General features: G+C 44.6%; 1 protein-coding gene across 8 annotated transcripts in view; it reads right to left on the reverse strand.

Moving 5' to 3' along the window:
• Positions 1-15,298, reverse strand: part of LOC139056208 (uncharacterized) — a 58,867-nt gene that overhangs the window by 27,727 nt on the left and 15,842 nt on the right. For 3 of the 8 annotated variants that reach the window (XR_011512217.1, XR_011512216.1, XM_070534232.1), the window contains exons 3-7: positions 13,896-14,000; positions 13,519-13,623; positions 13,058-13,162; positions 12,613-12,713; positions 6,192-9,209 (exon numbers count right to left, since the gene is read on the reverse strand). Coding sequence is in view for 6 of the 8 variants with exons in the window: in XM_070534232.1 (XP_070390333.1) it covers positions 12,663-12,713; positions 13,058-13,162; positions 13,519-13,623; positions 13,896-13,994 (360 nt within the window). In the remaining 2 variants the exon portion in view is untranslated. Of the gene's footprint in view, positions 1-6,191; positions 9,210-12,612; positions 12,714-13,057; positions 13,163-13,518; positions 13,624-13,895; positions 14,001-14,355; positions 14,411-15,298 lie in introns of those variants that run through there. The other 5 variants (XM_070534237.1, XM_070534235.1, XM_070534234.1 and 2 more) reach the window with 3 other exon arrangements.

The raw sequence follows: 15,298 nt of genomic DNA on the forward strand, positions 1-15,298 counted from the left end.
TGCCCGCCTCTCGCCCTACACGCAGGTAGGGAGGGTGGACGAAGCAGTCCCCATGCGTTGAGGACGGTTGCCAGCTGCAGCTGCCAGCTACGGGACAGCTGTGAATGTCTTTCTCGGCCTGAACCTTGAGCTGGTCCGCAAGCTCACTCACCTTATCATTCATTCATTGTAAATATATCATCTATCATCATTTGCAAATAAATATTATATCATGTCACCATAGGCTCCAACTATGGGGGAGGGCGCAGCAGAGCCTGCCCGAGGGATGCAGAGTTACCCATATTTGGCATTTCTTTTGAGTTGCCTCTGCCTCTTCAGATAATGTGTGTGGCTAAAAGCTTAGTCGCAAGTTGGCGCATACGTGCGACGATAGGACAAGTGCATTAGAAGCACCAGACATTTTTTGTTCAATTCCCACAGCGATTGATTGAAAACTATTCCACCGAGCTCGGGTGCCCGCCTCTTGCCCTACACACAGGCCGGAGGGAAGGGGGGCACGAAGTAGTCCTCGTGCGTTGAGGACAGTTCATTTCCACTGCAAATTCACACCTTGCACAGACACCATATATTTAAATTATAGACACAGCGAAGTTCATTTTATTCTTCAAGAGAAGGAGGCAGTCAACTTTACCATTTATAATGGTACGGGTAACATATGCCTAGAGAATGAATGTTGCTCTATGTTAACCTCGCTTCAAATTGCTTTGCATGCTTTTCTGACCCCGAAATAAACCTGCAGTGACCCTTTGGTAGAGGCTTGCCAACCGCAGTTGAAATCCACGTGAAGGCTATGTGCCTCATTAGTGCTCCTCTTTCTAGCGAGCAATATAATAATTTACAACATTTATTAGGGATAGAAACGTCACCGTGCTGAGGTCATAAATATATATAATTGACTCCGTAACCGAATTGAGGCCAAGCCAGTTTCACCCTAAATCAGTATCGATAGCATTCGTGCGCACAGCAGCGCTTTTACTCGGAGTTGCAGTAAAAAAAAAGTCTGTCATTGGAGGGGACACCGACAGCAGCTTTTAGCGTGCACCTCAACGCGGATGGCATTTAGCGGACCAAAGAATGGCCATCGCCACGAAGTGGAGACAGTTCTGGCCAACTTTGTTTGGACACAGAGAGCAACTGCCCTTCCAGTGACAATAGATGTGCTCCAAGAAAAAGCTAGGGCAATGGGGCGCATCAAACGTGCATCACTATCGCAGCTCGTGGGCTGGGTAGCTGCAGCGTGGGGCGACATCCCAGGTACTTTCATTGTGTGCGCCTTTAAAAAGTGCAGCATATTTAATGCACTTGATGGTACCGAAGATAGTGCTTGGAGGTGACGTCGTCGCTGTGTTCCTTGTACCGTAAAAACCCACGTATAGTACGAGGTTTTTTTCCTGTTATTAGCATCCCAAATTTCCACCTCGTACTATATGCGGATCCGGAAAAAAATGTCAAAGTTTGGCTCGAAGTTTTGGTTTCGTTATTGCTCTGTGGCTATGGCTTGGCTTCATGATATCTGCATGGCTACGACTTGGCTTTGTTATGGCTGCCTGGCTACGGCTTGCCTTCGCTATTGCAGCGTGGCTACGGCATCGTTTCTTTCTTTGTTGAGTGCGGACCTTGGCAGTTCACGTGTTAACTGTGCTTCGCGAAGTGCATCGTTTTCAGTGGTAGCACGATGTCGGGGGCACGGAAGCAGTGCTCGGCAGCTTTCAAGCCAAATGTGATTTTAGCGACAGAGGAAATCGGCAACAGTGCGGCCGGGAGGCAGTTTGGCGTCACCGAGGGAAGCATCCGCAGATGGCGACGGCAAAAAGAAGCACTTTTCGAGTGCAGCGGAACGCGAAGAAGCTTTCGCAGCCCGAAGAAATGGGACATTCCCGGAAATTGAACTCAAACTGACGGAATTCATCTGAGAACAGCGAGCCGCGCATCTTGCTGTGAGCGTGGAGCTCATGCAGGCAAAAGCTAGGGAGCTGCCGAAAAATGTCGTCGTTAAATGCCATGAGAAGGGGTGGATGAATGAAAGTCTTGTGCTCGACTGGATAAAGTCCGTTTGGTGAAGGCCGCCCGGTGCACTGTTGTCGTTCCCGTCCATCCTCGTGCTGGACGCGTTTCGTGGCCATTTGGCCGACTCTGTGAAGAAGCTGTTGCGTGATTGTAATACTGAACTCGTCGTTATCCCGGGCGGGATGACGTCTCGGCTGCAGCCTCTAGATTTTTGCGTCAACAAGCCTTTCAAGGACGCGGTGAAGTGGTGCTACGCGGAGTGGATGCGGTCAGGTGAACCTGCAGTGACGCCGACTTGGCGGCTGAAGCGGGCATCGCCAGCCATGCTGTGCAAGTGGATCGTGGACGCATGGGCGAGCATCCCAGAAAACCTTGTGCCTCGCGCTTTCAAGAAGTGCGGGATCTCGAATGTGCTCGATGGCACTGAGGACGAGTACCTCTGGGAGGATATGTCAGACAAGGAATTGTCCGATGAAAGTGCAGCGGAGGACGAGAGTTAATGAAGTGCTGAGTCCGACTTAAATAAATGTTTTCTCCGAGTTTCTCTCACTCGTATTATACGCGGGTAAGACGTTTTTTTTCCATTTCTCGTCCCAGAAATTTCACCTCGTATTATAATCGGGACGGTAACTACAAGGAAACACCGATGAGTTTAGCAGCGACGACGACGTTGAATGAGCTCCGCACTGTTTGCATTTTGTGAACGTTGTCGTCGGCTGTTTTGTTTGGCCTACATTCGAGGTTAAATCTTTTTTGTTGGCTTCGGACTTTTCACATGAAACGTGCACACACACATAATATATATATATATATCATAAGGAAGTGAGAAGGAAGATGCATAAACCAATCAACCCAGAAAGTTCAACTGGAGGTGGCTAACGCAACACGAGAAAGAGAAACAACTTAATTTACAACCGCCGGGTTCAGATAGAGTTACAAAAAGGGCATCGAGGAACTTGACAAAGTCGGTGGAGTGCCCGATGGACGACGTCGACGTCCATCATTCCATGTGCATTTACTCATGGCATCTAGTTGTAAGACAGCAGAAAGACTTAAAGAAATATTGCTTCTGCAGATCAGCGCCACTTTTGTCAGTGGCAGCGAGCTGCTGATCAAGATTGAGGACGAAGAAGCGGCCAGAGCCTCGACTGCGAAGCTTGAGGCCGTGGGCCATGCTACACTAACTGTCCAAACCAGTAAGTGATTCCCCGTACCTCAATATCTATGATACCAAGAAATTCCGATACGATATACGATATAAGAATATACGATACGACTGCATAGGACAGCTTGACATTCTGCACCAAGAGATACTCATGACCAACTGCGCCTACACAGAAGTGAGCGGAGCTCATAATGTGGGTCATCCAGTGCATGCATGGTCTTGGGTGCATCGCACTGCAGTGTTGCCCTAGATCATGAATGCTCCAGAGCCCTTGCATACGTAATTTACTGCTGCTGAGGCTCTAATTATTCCACATGCTTGAAACTTCGTCTACAACTGGTCCATAACTTGCCCCTAATTTTAATAAACTGTCAGCAAGGCTTCATGTTTAGTCCATCGAATATACAGGGGAGACATTCTACAAAACTTCTTAATATCCAAACAAATTGGGACCCAACAATTACTGGCAACGCTCCTCACCAAAAATGTTAACTGTGCCACGGCTTCCACATTACATTGCATTTTCATTGCCACAGAACTCGCTAGCGACATTAGGAACTAAGCTGATGATCGCCGTGCGACACTTTCGAAGACTTGCTCTTTCTTCTTATTTTTAGTCGTAATTGCACGCTGTAACTAACTGCAATTTTTTAACCTTGTATAAAGGGGCATTTTACCATTTTTTAAGGCCGTGCTGCTTGCTCATTCACCCTTGTGGCTGAGCATGGGCTATAGTTATTATTGTACGTAATTAATATAAATTCGCAAGCAGATTTTCACTTCACACAGCAACAGTAGGAAGACGTGCAAAACACCCTTCATGATTAATGTCAGCTATTGGGTCTGTGTTTTCTCAGCAAGCCCGAGAGGTGGTTCACGGACCCTTTAAGCTAGAAACCGGACTGGACCTTGGGTTGGGGTTCGCCGAGGCCTGCGTGACCCCAGCACATGGGCCGCCCTGCTTCTTTCTAGCTTTGGTGCCTCCCACTGCCCCTTGGGTGCCCTGGAGCTCCTGCACCACCTGCTTTACTATAATCTGAGGTGCTCTCCTCAGGCCTCCATTAGCTGGTTACATGTGCCCTCCTGGAGCAGTGCTTGTAAAAAAAAATGCAATCTATCGTTGCAAAAAAAAAGCTACCCGTGACTTATACGACATCAGTAAGAACATTGCCCGTTCAGACACGGTGATCACCAAACGGGGCACCCAAGCCCACTGCCACACCGCATGGGCAGCCAGTGGCGGAGCATAAACAAACTCGACTGCACTTCGTAATGCCGGCATGTCTAGGGGACAATTCTACAACATGTGCCAAGAAACCTCCTCCGTAGTGCCCGGGCAATGTCACATATTCAAGGAGCAAAGGCCCCCCGATAGAATTTCTCTCTCGCACCTGCTCTTGCTCGCGGCTGCACAGAAATGTCAAGCGCCACAAGAAATGCCACACCCCACTGTACCTACTAACAACTGTAATGCCACCGGGTTGTAGGTGCCCTGGGAGTAGCGACAGACACACGCTACTCTGCACCTCTTCATGGTTCTTTTCATTGGTCGTACAATGCTTTGGAAGCGTCAGTTTCCGCGACGGTGAAATTTAGTTCAGAAATGAAATAGCCATAATTTTTGATATTTCATTATATTTTTTTATATGCTCACGTACGTTATATATTGCTAAGATGTGCATTTACTCATGACATCTTGTTGTAAGACAGCAGAAAGAGTGAAAGAAATATTGCTTCTGCAGGTGGCAGTTGAGAAGCTGCGTGACGACGAGATCACGGTCGAGGTGAACGACTACGCTGCTGCGGAGAACATGGTGAAGGCTTACTCGACAGTAGGCCACAGCAGCCACAGCGTACTGACAGGTAAGTGATTCCCCGTACCTCAATATCTATGATTCCAAGGAATTCCGATACGATATACGATATAAGAATGTACGATACGACTGCATAGAACAGCTTGACATTCTGCACATAGAGACACTCGTGACCAACTGCGACTACATAGAAGTGAGCGGAGCTCATAATATGGGTCATCCAGTGCCTGCATGGTCTTGGGTGCATCGCACTGCAGTGGTGCTCTAGATGATGAATGCTCCAGAGCCCTTGCATACGTATTTTACTACTGCTGAGGCTCTAATTATTTCACATGCTTGAAACTTCTACACCTGGTGCATAACTTGCCCCTAATTTTAATCAACTGTAAGCAAGGCTTCATGTTTACTCCACCGAAGATACAGGGGAAACATTCTACAAAACTTCTTAATATCCAAACAAATCAGGACCCAACAATTACTGGCAACGCTCCTAATTACACCATAAATGTTAACTGTGCCACGGCTTGCACTTTGTATTGCATTTTCATTGCCATACAACTCGCTAGCGACATTAGGAACTAAGCTGATGATGGCCGTGCGACACTTTCGAAGACTTCCTCTTATTTTTATTCTTAGGCATAATTGCACGCTGTAACTATCTGCAATTTTTTAACCTTGTATAAAGGGGCATTTTACCATTTTTTAAGGCCGTGCTGCTTGCTCATTCACCCTTGTGGCTGAGCATGGGCTATAGTTATTATTGTACGTAATTCATATAAATTTGCAAGCAGATTTTCACTTCACACAGCAACAGTAGGAAGACGTGCAAAACACCCTTCATGATTAATGTCAGCTATTGGGTCTGTGTTTTCTCAGCAAGCCCGAGAGGTGGTTCACGGACCCTTTAACTGAGTCTCCTTAGAGTGAAAAAGTGTCCCAACTATTGATCCATTTCCTTCTAGGACAAGTTGTAGGCAACCCTAATGATAAAAACATGATAAAAACTACGTACAGCCTGAAGGACAAGGACTGTGAGACAACCTATACTGCGCTGTGTATGTCGTCTCTTACAGTCCTTGTCTTTTGGGCTGTACGTCGTTTTTTATAGTGGATTACCAACTACCCCAAGCAACAACCCTAGAATAATAACACTCGGCTAAAAATAAAATCTTGTTTTTCCAGCGATGAAGGGCAACAAGATGTCCCTGCGGTTTGAAAAGAAAGCTTTACCAGGAACGAGCAAGGAGGAGAAGCAAAAATATGGCACGCTAGTGACGGTCATCGCCGTCGGCATGGACACAGAGTTTGTTCGCAAGCTAACGAACTTTGTGTTATCATCACTGTGATCAAACGCCATCCGTCATATGTAAATAAATCATAATCATTTCACCATAGGCTCCAACTATGTGGGCTGTGCAGCAGCGCCTCCCCGAGTGATGCCAAAGTCAACTCCCCTAACCTAATGTGTTGAATGAGTTCCGCACTGTTTGCATTTTGTGAACGCTGTCCTCGCTTATTTTGTTCGGCCTACATTCGAGGTTATATATTTTTTTTGTTGGCTTCAGACTTTAGGGGGTCAGCTTAGAATCGGGGTCGGCCTAGATTCGAGTAAATACGGTAAAAGAAAATCCGTCCAAGCGGACAATTCTATGAGGTCACATGAAACGTGCACACGGAGGGCGAAATAGATGGGACACAGCTATATATATATAATGTCGCAGAACATAAGGAAGTGAGAAGGAAGATGCATAAACCAATCAGCCCAGCAAGTTCAACTGGAGGTGGCTAACGCAACAAGACAAAGAGAAACAACTTAATTTACAACCGTCGGGTTCGGATAGAGTTACAAACAGGGCATCGAGGAACTTGACAAAGTCGGTGGAGTGCCTGATGGACGTCATTGACCAGATGTGGAAACAATGAAGAGCACCGGAGATGTGGAAAAAGGCTACCACCATACTCATCCCCAAGCTGGGCAAGCCTCCAGTCTCGACAACCTCTGACCGACAACCTCTGGCCAAACCTCAACGAATCGGCCCACAGAGCTGCGCGAGGAGTCGTTGACTGTGTCGCTACCGTGTGGCACGGCGCTGAGCTGATGGACAATTGGGACCCTCCCTCTTCATATAACGAACATGCCAAAGATTTTTGCATGGCACAAAGATAACCTCTGCCACATAGGAAACTATGCAGACCATAGGCTCCAATGCTCTGGTTACTCGAGGTCGGGGCATACCCTAATGTTGCTTTGTTACACAGAATCTATCCCGAGATACGATCAACCAATATTTGCGAGCTATGCTCAGACGTAGCTAACTTAGAACACATGCTCTGGCAGTGCGAAGAGTTATGCGACGGGGGCGGCTTTGGTCGTCCGAATGGAAAGCTGCCCTAAGGAGCCCTAATATTGAAGCACAGCTACGGGCTGACCATTTGGCCCACGACTCAGCAGAGAGGCTCGGCCTTTCTGTACCGACGTGGGAGCAACCCGCTACGCGCTGACGCGTGTTCTCAAGGACCAGAAAAAATGGCAGCAACATTTCTTTCTCTGATAAGGAGACTAACGAGCAACTTACACTATTTATTTTCCTAATCTCGGCAGCTTATTCAGTTTCTCTGTTGAGCTGGTCATTGTTTGTGGCTAGCAAATGAGTGCGGTCAAACGGGGGTTGCATACGCATTGTGCGCAATGCGCGACAACGTGGCGTGATAAGGCTAGTTTCTCAATGATATGCCAGTGCTCACGTAATCACTTGCTGATGCAACTGCACCGCCGTCCTTCTGAGCTACTGTGTAAATAATGCCGCACAAACTAGCCCACCATGCAATCTGTCCCTTTTGCAAGCCACCAATAGTGATTGTCCAGACAGTTGAGGATTTATAGCAGTTTTAGGCGTTGGATAAATCTTCTAGAGCAGTTTATGAGAAGCCACACCTGCATTTTGGCGCAGTTTTGGAGGGGGGAAAATATGCCTTTTTGAAACACTTGGAGTATTATAGCAATAATCTGTAGCCGATTGGCAAAGTTTGTTATTACTGTGCAATCGCGTCAGTGCTGCTCAAAAGTGAAGCACGACACAATCAGTTGATAGTTGCGCCTCTTCCTATCGTCTTACTTGTGTCCGTTGTTTTGCGCTAAACAAATTATGGATTATCACCAATTAGCCCACCAACGCATTGTGCTGTGGCAGATAGCTGAATTCCACTTTATGAGCCGGTCTACTCGAAGCGGTGGACACTACTTGCAAAAAAAATTGCCCCTAATTTTAATCAACTGTAAGCAAGGCTTCATGTTTACACCGGCAACTGCACCGCTGTTCTTCTGAGCTACTGTGTAAATAATGCCACACTAACTAGCCGACCATGCAATCTGTCCCTTTTGAAGGCCACCAATAGTGGTTGTCCAGACAGTTTAGGATTTGGAGCAGTTTTTGGAATATGAAAATTGTCGTTCTAGAGCAGTTTAGGAGAAGCCACACCTGCATTTTGGAGCAGTTTTGGAGGGGAAAATATGGCTTTTTTGGAACACTTGGGAGCATTATAGCAATAATCTATAGTCAATTGGCGAAACTTGTTATTACTGTGCAATTGGGTCGGTGCTGCTCAAGTGAAGCACGACGTGTCAACAGCGACCAATTAGACTTGCCTTCCGACTGACGGCGTACCATGGACGGTACATCGCAAACGTTTTTATTTGGCTGGGCAAGGAACCTGATCTTGTAAACAATTAAATAAAACAGATATGCACCCGGGCACGAGACAGACCAAATTAGAGATGTGCTAGAACAATCTGTGGTTTCACACACTAGAGAAGAAGTGATGGCAAATGTCTTATGAGCATTCCAAATGAGATATGTGCTTTGATGTGCTTTGCAGCACTAGACAAAATGTGTACTACGGCCAATAAAAATGCTAGAAGCTCACCGCGGAAAATAAAATCGTAGTCTTGTAGGTGCCAAGATGAGATATAGTTTGTTGCAAAGATGGTGATGGTGGGCAAGAAGAACGTTCATACCATTCCGTGCACTTTCCTTGAGAGGCGGTTTGCCGGCTTCCTGTGTGTCTTGTGGCCTTTGACGAGTCGATTTGGTGTAAAACCGGTGTAAAATCTTTCACTTCCTGCATTAAGTAGTCGTGACAGGCATTGCTGTCATTGCTCCATAAATATATTCATCAAATGAAGTCATCGTCCTTGCTGCGGGAACGTTCAAGTTCACTCCCACCTACGGAAACACCGATGCGTTCAGTCAGTCAGCTTTGCTACAAGCCATCATTTTATGGAATTCTCTTTCTGAGAGCACTGTCACGCAAACGGATAGAGATAAATTTAGGCAACTCTAAATAAAAAATATAAAATATAAAATAAAATAAATATAAAATAAAGAAAAGAACAAATTATATCAGTTGTTTTGTACGCTTCCACTAAATGAAAGTTCTGTTTATCTCAGTATTGTTAGTATTGTTTCTTTTTCTGTTTTTCATGTTTTGAACTACACTTTCTTTATGCGATGTTTCATTATGTGTGTGATAAAATTTTTTCGATGTTTGCTTACTACCGCAGCTCTGCATTCGTAACCCATTTTGTATTTGTAGTGATTATTTATTTCTGCTCATCCTTGGGGTGTTCTTGTTTGCAATTTTCTTACTGTGATGACCCCCTTACTTAGTGCGCCTCATAGACCCTAAAGTACCTTAAAAAAAGATAAACACAAACAAACAAACAAACAAATGCCAGAACTGGCGTGGCATCGTTGTCATGGCGCCTTGTTCAGACAGTCGGTATCATGCCGTCATCGTCATCAACAAATCAAGTTTACGCAAAAAGCAGAAGCAAAATCTGATGTGTGTCCATACAGATATCTTTTTTTGCGTGCTGCTGGTAATTCATACTGTACAATACCTTGGACACAAGCACAGCATCTGCGATTTTCCATGGTATCTACTCGTCCACCCCCCATGATTTCAAGATTATCCTTTTCACCAGGTGTAGAATTTACGTCCAGGCATGGCATAATTGTTTCACCCATGTGCTGGCTCGGCTGTCATGGTCTTACACTAGCTTACATGGTCATGTCATGGTCTTACATTTGTGGATGTTGACTTGCAGGTATATTGGTCCAGCTATGTGGAGCACAATGTGCTATCTGGGGTAGCTCTTGATCACAGTCTTTTTTCCAACGTCGATGTAAGTTGAATTATCAGAAAACGAGAGGCCCGACTGGTCAAAAAAGTCTGCAGTGTTGTCGAAAGCTTGTTGCATCATTCTTTATTTCTGTATAAGATAGCTTTCCCATAGACTGTAGTGCACCATTGGCTGTAGTACTTCTTGTAACTAAAGTGCTCTAACAGATTTTTATCTCATCATTTTTCATTGAGTAGCATGAGGTACTGCTGTTAAAAGCCTCTTCACTCTCTTCATTCTTTCATAAGTGGCATTACAGAATGCCCCGCAATAAAGTTTCTGCTGCTTAAGGCCCACTCATATCTGCCAGACAGGACAACTATTTAAAAAGGTTTTCTTTGTGCTATGTGTAATGTAGTATGAGCATTCATGTCTTGACATTTGTACATCTGTAGAACCAGCTTTCTGACAGAGCGTTTGCTATACCTGATTATGCTTATTTGTGCAGTGTTGTTGACCAATACATATTGATGCAATGAATGTTTACACACTCGAAATATCACGGAAGATGGTTGTTTTACAATTGTGCCCTTTGCATTCGACTGGTGTTAGATCATGCATAAGCATGCACTCCCATGCAATAGTCTTTGGAAGTTTAAGGGTTCAATGAAAGATGATGAACTAAATCTAAGTGCAAGAGCTTTTTTTTTTTTACCTATGACTCCTATAGAAATGCGATTTCCATGGCTGGCAATTCAAGCCCTCGCCTTGTGTTAGAAGCAGAATGCTATAGTCACAGAGGCAGGCGAATAAATTGAACAATTTCTCAGCAGACATTTTTTTTCTTGCCTGTATGTAGGTAAAACTTGCAATAAGTGCGGTCCTTTATTGAATAAATCACATACGTATTGTGTGTGATACGTTCTTGCAAGTAGAATGGTATTTCATTACTTATCACAGCAGATATCGTTATATGTGATCACATATATTAACATATGTGATCACAACCTTATTAGAAACATGTAAGGTATGAATGCTTCTGCACACTTGATCAGCTGTGACAAGAACTTCTTGTACTTAAAGATTCAAAGTTTCACAGGAAGGGATCCAACTGGCTAACTACACTGCAGTTTTGATTTACTTTTCTTTAATGCGTCAATTTCTACTTTCTTATCGCCACAAGAACAGGCTGTTTGCCTGCTTTTCGCATAGTTGCACGAGTTTTACATGACAGTGAAGATGGGTGCGTTGTCACTATGCCACTATAGCAAGCGAACTTACTTAATTTACTAGCTCTAGAGTTAATTACCTTTCAAAGCAAATGTTAACACAGATGCAGTAAGGATACAAAGTCAGCAACATATTCAATGTTAACGTGCATGTAATATGCATTTAACTATTACATGCACTTAACGTGCATGTAATATTCGAAAATTAACAACGCTGTTTATTCAAGTCAGATTTGATACTATCTTGGAAAATTCATCACGATCGTCTATACTTTTGCTCTATCAAATTTAAAGCGAGGACAGCTAACCTTTTAAGATGCATCGGAATATTCATGCTTGAAAACTGTCAAGAAAATGCAACTTAACGATACCCCGTTCAGCACAATGTAGAAACTTCGGGTACTTTGCTGTCTTATCACTTGCCCTTGCCGAGGTTGAACTTAAAAATTAAGTTGCTATTTAAGCTGCTCCTTACATGCGATTCTTGTATGCTATTCAATAGAAGAAAATTATTAAGCACCCAAAAAGCTATGTCGTCTCACGGCAACTCGAAAAGGTGTACGAAGCAACCGTGAAAATGCGTTTTATTTGCTGCGTAGCGTGTCACCGAATGCGTAGAAATGGGACAATGGAATCTGCAGTACAAGTTTTTTATTCCCCCTTCGCGTACGTATCGAATTTGGTAATCCACGTCTCCGTGCATTGCACCTGCTGAGCGCGATGTCATTTCCCAAAACAAACCGACGAAATAGCTCTCCGCGCATGTATCCGCGCAATTTCGACAGAAAATCGCAGCGATCGCTGCGACAGTGCGACCAACCGGTTGGTCGCAGCCAAAAATCGCGGGGGTCGGCACTGCGACTCCGATTTTGGTCGCAAACGACGGAAATCGCACTTCAGGTGAGACTAAAATCGCATCATGAGAAACAGGCTTGAGATATATTCAAGCCGGGCGATATTTAAAGGGTTTCCGAGCCGCCCCTCGGGCTCGGTGAAAGAACAGTCCGCGGATAGCCTACGTTTCTGTGAACATCTCAGCCAAAGTTTTGCGGTCGGACGTGCGCGGCGCGGAACTTTATATAAATTAATTAAATAGCATATTTTAACGTCAAATGCCTTACTCCAGTTCTATAAGCATGTAAGTGGTTAAGGGCCCGCTTAGGTGCCTCCGAATTCGCAAACTTTACGTAAAATTGGTAGAGTTGACATACACACCAACAGCTTGTGAGAAAAACCAAGAAAGTGTATTTGAATTACCAGAAAGCATTCACTTACTCCTTGTTCACGGTTTTGAGCATTGATGGAGTTGATTTTATCCCTGGTAGCTAGCAGGAGCCCGTTTCTGTGGTAAACTCGTCTCCCGGGTGCATGGGGAGCTGAAACACATGGCGATACATATTCAAGCCGGGACATATGTAAAGGGTTCTCGAGCCGTCCCTCGGGCTTGGTTAAAAAACCGTCCACGGATAGCCTACGTTTCTGTGAACATCTCAGCCAAAGTTTTGCGGTCGTACGTGGGCGGCGCAAAACTTCATATAAATTTGATTAAATTGCATATTTCAACATCAAATGCCTTTCTCCACTTCGATTAACATGGAAGTGGTTCAGGGACTGCTTAGGTGCCTCCGAATTGTAAAATTGGTAGAGTTGACGTATACTCTAACAGCTTGTGCCAAAAACCAAGAAAGTGTATTTGAATTAACAGAAAGCATTCACTTACTCCTTGTTCATGGTTTAGAGCATTGATGGAGTTGATTTTGTCCCCGGTAGCTAGCACATGCCCATTCGTCTCCATGGTAAACTCGTATCCCGGGTGCATGGCGAGCTGAAACACATGGCGATACATATTCAAGCCGGGACATATGTAAAGGGTTCCCGAGCCGCCCCTCGGGCTCAGTGAAAACGCAGTCCGCGGATAGCCTACGTTTCTGTGAACATATCAGCCTAAGTTTTGCGGTCGTACGTGGGCGGCGCAAAACTTTATATAAATTTGATTAAATAGCATATTTTAACTTCAAATGCCTTTCTCCACTTCGATTAACATGGAAGTGGTTCAGGGACCGCTTAGGTGCCTCCGAATTCGTAAAGTTTACGTAAAATTGGTAGAGTTGACATTTACTCTAACAGCATGTGCCAAACACCAAGCAAGTGTATTTGAATTAACAGAAAGCATTCACTTACTCCTTGTTCATGCTTTTGAGCATTGATGGAGTTGATTTTGTAACCGGTAGCAAGCAGGTGCCCGTTCGTCTCCGCGGTAAACTCGTATCCCGGGTGCATGGCGAGCTGAAACACATGGTGATACATATTCAAGCCGGGACATACGTAAAATTCGTAATTACGAATTCGGAGGCAGCGAAGCGGTCCCTGAAATTAAATAGCATATTTTAACTTCAAATGCCTTTCTCCACTTCTATAAGCATGTAAGTGGTTCAGGGCCCGCTTAGGTGCCTCCGAATTCGCAAACTTTACGTAAAACTGGTAGAGTTGACATACACACCAACAGCTTGTGAGAAAAATTAAGAGTGTATTTGAATTAACACAAAGCATTCACTTACTCCTTGTTCATGGTTTTGAGCATTGATGGAGTTGGTTTTGTCCCCGGCAGCTAGCAGGTGCCCGTTCGTCTCCGTGGTAAACTCGTATCTCGGGTGCATGGCGAGCTGAAACACATGGTGATACATATTCAAGCCGGGACATACGTAAGGGGTTCCCGAGTCGCCCCTCGGGCTCGGTGAAAACGCAGTCCGCGGATAGCCTATGTTTCTGTGAACATCTCAGCCAAAGTTTTGCGGCCGTACGTGCGCGGCGCAGAAATTTATATAAATTAATTAAATAGCATATTTCAACTTCAAATGCCTTTCTCCACTTCTACAAGCATGTAAGTGGTTCAGGGCCCACTTCGGTGCCTCCGAATTCGCAAACTTTACGTAAAATTGGTAGAGTTGACATACACACCAACAGATTGCGAGAAAAACCAAGAAAGTGTATTTTAATTAACAGAAAGCATTCACTTACTCCTTGTTCATCGTTTTGAGTATGGATGGTGTCGATTGTGACCTTAGTAGCTACGCTGCAAGAAAAATTTGCCTTAGTTTACAAATAAGGAACGGTCATTTCCATAGAACGGACAACTGTAAAAAAGAGACTAATACAAGAGTGCTTCTGTATCTAGAAAACTGAAGACTCTGTATTCTGAATCTGTACTATAACTGTTAAAGTACGGTGCTTCTCGTATTCAGAAAATGGAACACACTGTATGCTGAATCTGTTATATAACCAGTACTATATCCGTTAAAGTACAGGTGCTTCCTGTAGTTAAGTCTTGCAGAGCACATCCATTGTTTGGAGAATGTGCCGTCGAGGACAAAATTGCCCAGGACGCGCAAGAATCGAATTTTATTGGTGCAGTGTTTGCTGGGATCAGCAGTGCTAACATCTGCGTTCGGAATGTGCATACGTGACCCACTGTTTTCAGCGGTCTTGAACAGCAATGCAATTTGGTCGATGCACTTCCAGGGTACTTTTGTTTACGATAATACATCTCCTTTAATTCAAATGTCATGAAGGCAGCTCACAGCCGAAGCAGCAGGTCACCATTGCGATACGAATGCATTGCATAGCATATGTACAAAAAGGTGCAGCATTTCGGTCCTCAAGTTCTTGGATCACAGAAGCAACTTTATTTTCTTCAATCACTTGTCTTGCACTTTTTCCTGGTGAAATTTGTTCTTGACCCCAAACACCTTGCAAGAATGAACTGCTGCTGTTAGGAGAAACATATAGTACGCATAAATTCCCATCCTCAAGAAAGCAGCAGAAAAGTATAATCGCAGAACACAACAAAGAAGTAACTTCTGCGTTAGAAAAACATGTAAGTAGACCAACATTGTTGGAACAAGGGATATTGCTGTAGCCGACATTTAGAGATAGGTGCTTGTCATCAGGGTAGCAAATGTTT

This window comes from Dermacentor albipictus, chromosome 2, assembly GCF_038994185.2.
Source record: "Dermacentor albipictus isolate Rhodes 1998 colony chromosome 2, USDA_Dalb.pri_finalv2, whole genome shotgun sequence".
NCBI classification, from domain to species: domain Eukaryota; kingdom Metazoa; phylum Arthropoda; class Arachnida; order Ixodida; family Ixodidae; genus Dermacentor; species Dermacentor albipictus.